General features: G+C 38.0%; 1 protein-coding gene across 1 annotated transcript; it reads left to right on the forward strand.

The window, feature by feature from the left end:
- The first annotated feature begins 1,337 nt into the window (after nucleotides 1–1,337).
- LOC110843429 (peptidyl-prolyl cis-trans isomerase 6) lies at nucleotides 1,338–3,102 on the forward strand. Its single transcript, XM_022089392.2, has 2 exons — nucleotides 1,338–1,641; nucleotides 1,719–3,102. Exons 1-2 carry the CDS (start codon nucleotides 1,468–1,470, stop codon nucleotides 2,169–2,171), a joined length of 627 nt encoding a protein of 208 aa, XP_021945084.1. The 5' UTR covers nucleotides 1,338–1,467; the 3' UTR covers nucleotides 2,172–3,102.
- Nucleotides 3,103–6,688: the final 3,586 nt, after the last annotated feature.

The raw sequence follows: 6,688 nt of genomic DNA on the forward strand, positions 1-6,688 counted from the left end.
ACAATCATCAACAAAAGTTTGTTTTCTGCACACAAACAGGAAGTAATCTACATTTGAATCTCAATTTCTGTCATTTTCATTCCTGCTTTTAATTTACAACTCATATAAAACCCATGCAATTTATTTATTTTGCAAAGATTTTGCTAACCAGATATTCAACGCAATCAGAAAACGTCCAAAACTTATATACACATACATTTGTATTTACCTGCTCCACCAACAGCAGTGCCTTGTACGACGACTTTGTAGCTCGAAGTTAACATCAATCTTGGTTACGATCTGCAAATCGTTCCACAACACACATGGAACGGTGAGTGGGACATTCCAAAAGCGGTTGACAATGACGACTATGTATGATGGCGGGTATACATGCATAGGTACATACATATTTTTATAAGCATGCACATTGTATGGGAGTGAAACATTCCTTTTTACGAACTATGTATGCAATCCATAGTTAACCAAGTTATGCATTTTGTGTGAGCTCGAGTTGACAAGAAAGCAGTCCAGTATAAGTTTAATCATGTCGAGAAATGTTTAATTTGCATGCATGCGATCTAATCATCACGCAATCACAGTCTAGAAATTATGTTATAAAAAATACGAGTGCCTACTCCTCTCTTCACCCTCTGCACCACTCCAAGATACTACAACTCATCTAGATCCTATCAACTTGACCAAGTAATGTTGAATGGGAAAGGTTGCTGACCACCACACCACCACCACTGCCGACCAACATAATACGCGAGGTAATAGTCAAAAGGTAGATGATTATAATGCACACCAAGAAACGAACCAGCTACCGACCGATTAAGATTATAGGAGTTCCCCTTCTCATAAATATTGCTCACATTGTGGGCTTTCATTTTGCGGAAATGTCGGTAACCACTAACTGGCAGCTGTCAAAAAGCACCCTGATTTCCTTCACGTCTCCGAAACTTTCTCCATCCTCCTCCCTCAATCACCAAGCAGTGCTGCATGCGAGGAACGAAAGTGTGAATTTGCCTCACCAACGTCATTTTGGTGCAGCCGACCAATAATGTTGTCATGATGCAAAATTTAAAATTCTGCTTACGTACGACGAGAACAAAAGAATGTAACTAAAAGCGGATGCAGATATGCATGATTAAGGTGTTGTAGTACACACTTTCAGACACATTAATGAAACCAGTGAGTGTGTTCGTAATAATAACCTTGGGTTTTGGATATGAAACTTTTTAATTGTTTGCTTCTTTCATAATCAAGGCAGTAATTTTTATGATTTTTTTGAAGCATTAAAACACACAAAGGCACTATTATTTTATATACATACTTGCATAAGTAATATCGACGTATGTCGTGCCGTTTATGAACTCACTGGTGAGCAATCTCATAATAAATTCTAACTTTGAATTTTATTAGCTCAAATATTTAGTGCAATTCATATCTGATATTTTCGACTTGTGGGAGGTAGTCACAAAACAAAAGATGAATTACTGCGCTGTGCTTATCTTATTTTGTGTTCAAACAATTTTGGCCACACAAGAGAATACTACATTAACTGTTACGGATAAAATATGGCTGGACATTGAAATAGAAGGAAACCCAATCGGTAGAATTGAGATTGGAGTGTTTGGTGAAATTGTTCCAAAGACGGCAAAGGTAAGGGGAGCGTTTTTTGCTTTTTTATACGTTTTCTAAAACTAAACTCTAATAATAATAAACGTTTTCTAAAACAGAATTTTGTCACGCTGTGTGAGCGGGGGGAAGGTCAAGGGTACAAAGGTTCAAAATTTCACCGAGTAATAAAAAAGTTCATGATCCAAGGAGGAGACTTCACCAAAGGGGATGGCACTGGGGGACGAAGCATTTTTGAAGATAAAAGTGACTACACTTTCGAAGATGAAAACTTTATTCTGGAATTTGACCGTGGAGATGGGTGGCTGGCGATGGCAAATTCTGGGAAAGATACGAATAGATCGCAGTTCTTTATCACGACGGTTAAAACACCGCATTTAAATGGGAAGCACGTCATCCTTGGGAAAGTGTTGAAGGGTATGAAAGTGGTGAAACAAATTGAGACAACGCCAGCCTCACACAACGTCCCATTGAAAGATGTCATAATTGCTGATTGTGGTCATGAGGTTGTGGAACCAAGATTTTCCGCAAATTTTGACGATGTTCAGGATTGAAGCATAAATATGTAGTGTTATTTGTAAATATTTCTAATTAGTTTAAAAGTCATTCCAATATCACAACTGAGATTGGCATATTGTTCTATATTGAATTTTCGTAACTACTGAACATGTGTACGTTGTCTCAGACATTAAGTTATCGTGCAAGTGTTTAATTATTAATTTTAATCCCTACATTATGAGCCTGATTCTAACTACGAGCATATTCTTAACCCAGTTTCCTAGTACTAGATTGATCCTAGTCCTTCCGAAAATGGTCATTCCTTTCCGTGCTGGAGGTCATGATCAAGGAAACCTTGAATTCTTTAGTGATGGAGAAAGTATATTTTATCTTCCAACACATTGGATGGGTTTCAAATTTCAATGGTCAATAGTGGCAAAAACGCAAACCGTTCAGAGAAGAAAATCAAGTTTTATTAACCGAGAAACGTCGTATTTGGAAAAGTTTTGAAATGAGTTAATGCAGTTCGGAAATTGAATCGTGTCCTGTTAACAAGAAGAAGTGCTCCTTGAAAGCGTGGTTAGATTGTGGCCATCATCCTGTTCCTGAACCATTCTCCGCAACATTAGACGGCAACAGACTAGGGCTTATTTTACCATAAATTTTTCACATTTTTAAACATTATGTATCAATTACGAATGCACTAAATGTATACAAAATGTGTTGTAATAACGTTATAAAATGTCGCAAATCAATTTATCTAAACATCAATTCACAGCGATTTTCACTAATAGGTTAAGGATCAGCAACTGAAGTTGATTATCTTAAACTATATCTGCCAAATTGCACTTTCTTGAACGAAGATGAGGACGGGATTCAAATGTCCTTTAAAGAATTAACGTTGTTTTATTTTTATATATATACATCTCCTTACTCACCCCTATAGATGTCGAGGGGATGGGGATCACTCATTTCTGAATAATAAAGCGAGCAAAACATATCCATCAATGGACAACCACCGCACCTCACCAAATCATCCCATCAACAAATGGGTTCTTTGTCGTGCATGTTTTGGACAACAACAATTGAGTTATTGATCCGCAGAAACTCGAGAGCTTCTCAATCAAAAGATAGAAATGCATACAATGAGGTTTGGTGTTCTCGGTACGCCGTGAAGGTTGATTGATTTGGTTGGAATTGAATGCGGAGAACGGTCTCGTATTTTTTTCATAAAAGTCCCTCAGTCTCACAAATTTTCATCTTTACGACCCAACAAAACTGTTCTTGTCCCATTTCTCGTGAATGAAACTTTCATACAGTAACGCAATGTGCCTGGCCAGCGTAGATTCCTCCCACACAACGAACCAAGCGGTGTCATGCATAGAAGCGAAATAAGAAATAAAAAAGGACTTTCTCAAAATGCATGCAAAAGGTTCCACCCAAAGAATTCGACAACTATTCAATTCTCAAGAACTCTTATTCAGTTCTCCAACTGAATACTTCTCATCTCAAAAGTGAAAAGTTCTAGAAAAGTGTGAGGATCGGGTCCTCCTCCTCCTCCCTCCCTTCATGCATAACAGCAGCAGATAGATGCACTTTGCTTCTCTCTCGTTATATAAATACTTGGAATCAGCAGTTGGTGGTGGGTGCTTTAAGAATAAAATACAAACTGAAATATATTCTGAGAGGAATACATTCTGCATGAGATCTCAACCAAAGTCAAGACTGAATGCATGTCGGCCTGGGTCATAAACTTTCGTTTAGTTTGGAAAAGTTGCGTCTCCTCCCACTCCGCGAGAATTTAAGGGACTTATTGAACCTGTCAATCGAGCTACCGAAACCACAGTGCAATATACTCTGCACTTTATTGCTTACTGTGTAAAACTAGAAAGCATTTATAAGCTCACGAGAGAGAGAGAAAAGAGACTTTTATTTTGACTATATAAATTCGTGATCGTTTCCGAAAGAGAAATATTTGTCAACGAAACAACGGCACATCGAGAATAAAAATTGGGAGGCGTGGGCCAACATTTAGCACTCGTGCATGTACCAATGCACAAAATGATAAATTCATGACACTGAATGAAGGTTACGCCAAGGCAAGTTTCGACACTTTGCGGAAACAAACGTTTTAATAGCACAAGAAAGAAAAAGTCGCATTTTACTGAAACTTTTACTGTTGCGTAAAATAATACCCTACGCGTGTATACCAAAGTTGGTGCAGTCTTATGATCTTACACAATGCACTATTTATGATGTGGACGGATATCAATAACGTGACGCGAAAGTAAAATTGTTTCTTTCTTTCTTTGCACTCTGATTTGATTGTGATAAGTTTTTACTGCATATGTGTGTGTTGTGCTGATATTGGTTGATGATTTCGCCTCTTTCTTGAAGTGTGCGATCTATACAGAGAGCCAAGATAAGATGAAATGGAGAGATGCACGGGTAACTATTCTCTTCTTTGGTGCGTCTTTCTCATCTGTTTGTACTACCGCTTGGTTAGAAATGCACGTCGCAAAGGTTACGTGTTACACAACTTGCACACCCAATGGCCCATTTGTTGGACAAGAGAATGGATTTCTTGAGCGATAAACGAGCTTCTTTACAGTCTTTTGACTGTAAGGAATCCGGGCAAATACATACGTTGAGGTTCAAATGGTTGTGCTGGAGTGAATCCTTTTTCGTGTTTTCTTCGGTACTTCAAAGTCGCCTGACTCCTCTTTATCTGTTGACTAATACATTAACTGTCACAGTTGTGCAGGCAGAGATATGCTCAAGACGTTGGTTGGATGGAAGGATAGTGTCGTTGGGGTTCCTTTCCTTGGAGGAGAAGTTGAGACAAGGATGAAGAAGCCGCAGCCGTACATAAGTTACATAAGCGTATGTGGGACGGGTGAAAGCAATGAGTCTGGTTGAAATTTGATGGCGAGGGTAAAGAGAGGGGTGAAATCCAGTAATTATTTCTGACATCTACTCAAAGTAAATGAGCTGTTAGTTATATAGTCGAAATAATGATTCCTTGTTGAGAATGGGGGAGGACACAGCACTTGGTCGGGGTGTAAACAGATATGTCTTGTGTCAGCCCGTGGAATTTACCTCGTCCATTTTACTCAAATTACCGTTCCAGCGAAAGGGAACAAACTGCTTTGAAAACATGTGCTTTGTCACATTCGTATTTCTTGGCTTGTTTTTCAATTATTATTCCACTCCAGTTTCACATTTTCTATGTATATGCACTGATGCATATGCTGATGGTTAGCACGTACGGATTGCAATAAAGCTTCTTACGTTATTACCTCCCTTCGCTTCGTGGCAGTATGAAGTTGTTGCACTAAAATTGAAATATATTATATTCATTCTTTGGAATCTCTGGGGCGGCTGCAAATTTAATAACGACTGCACAAACATCACAACAGAATGCATTTTGCTGCTTGAAACGTGGTATTACTATGTCAAACTTGCATTAAAAACTTAAGTGCATACACAATATTTTAAATATTTAGTTCATCATTGAAGTTTCTTTGTTATATTTTCCTACTTGAAAAGCCTTGCAAAAATTTTGTGCTACTGACTCGTCTGAATTTTTTGCAGATCATTCAGGCAAAAAATAGGGTAAAGGAAAAGCTAACAACCGCACAAAACAAAACAATAATTCTCTCCCTTGTCATCGAATTTGAACAATTTTTCAACAAAGATGTTGGTGATTTTTGGCAAAGCCATAAATATTACTGTCCACTAGCACGCTGTCTTAATTCCAGTCCTTATTTGTACACTTATGTATTGTTTCCTCCATAAATTATTCTATATTAGGGAATATTTTTACTCCTTTGGGTTGGAAATTTACTACTTTTAGTTAAATTATAAACACCATTTCAGTTGAAGATGTTCTCTCTCTATCGCAATGTTGATTTTTCTGGCAATTAAATATATGTACCTACATACGTCCAGCAGATGTGTATCTAATTTATATTGCGAAATAGTACAGGGTTCTAATCAATTCATTGCTATTCACAGGAGTAGTGCATGGTTAGTTTAATTTAGTGGTCCTCTTGGAGTGGTTGTTGTATCGTTGTTCCAATTAACATGAACTTGGCTCGGTCGCATTTCATTGCTGTGTAGTTGGCAAGTGGAGCGAAGGTGGTGGTCCTGCGCCCATGACAGAATGAATAAGTGGTCTTGATAATCATCAGAATGAACTTTGCGTCTCTGTTTAAAAACTTGTTGTGGTCTATGCCTGCCTATAGCCACCCGCCAGGGAATTGTTCTTGTTTTCTTCAGCAATTATGTAAAAACACATCTCGCTCATTTATTCCAACTCATTTTCTTATCCAAAAGTTCTAAACGGTGGCAATTACCCCGGGCTGTTGCGACTCCCTGACCAAGCCAAGAAGATATTCAAATTTTGACCTTATTGTAACTCCCAGTGGTGTAGTTCTAGGTGGTGACTAATCTCTGCGTATAATGTTAACAAGCTTTAATGAGGTTGAGTTGTTTTTTGACAGAATTTGCAAAACAAAATGGAGAAAATGCGCATGCATGAAGTGTATACACTTTTACTCGTTAGTACTCA

This window comes from Folsomia candida, unplaced genomic scaffold (assembly GCF_002217175.1).
Source record: "Folsomia candida strain VU population unplaced genomic scaffold, ASM221717v1 Fcan01_Sc002, whole genome shotgun sequence".
Lineage (NCBI taxonomy): Eukaryota > Metazoa > Arthropoda > Collembola > Entomobryomorpha > Isotomidae > Folsomia > Folsomia candida.

Excerpts from the sequence above, each read along its gene's own strand:
- LOC110843429 (XM_022089392.2), top strand. The coding sequence starts at position 1,468 with ATGAATTACTGCGCTGTGCTTATCTTATTTTGTGTTCAAACAATTTTG. Across the intron at positions 1,642-1,718 it reads TTGTTCCAAAGACGGCAAAG|AATTTTGTCACGCTGTGTGA; the intron begins GTAAGGGGAGCG and ends TTTCTAAAACAG.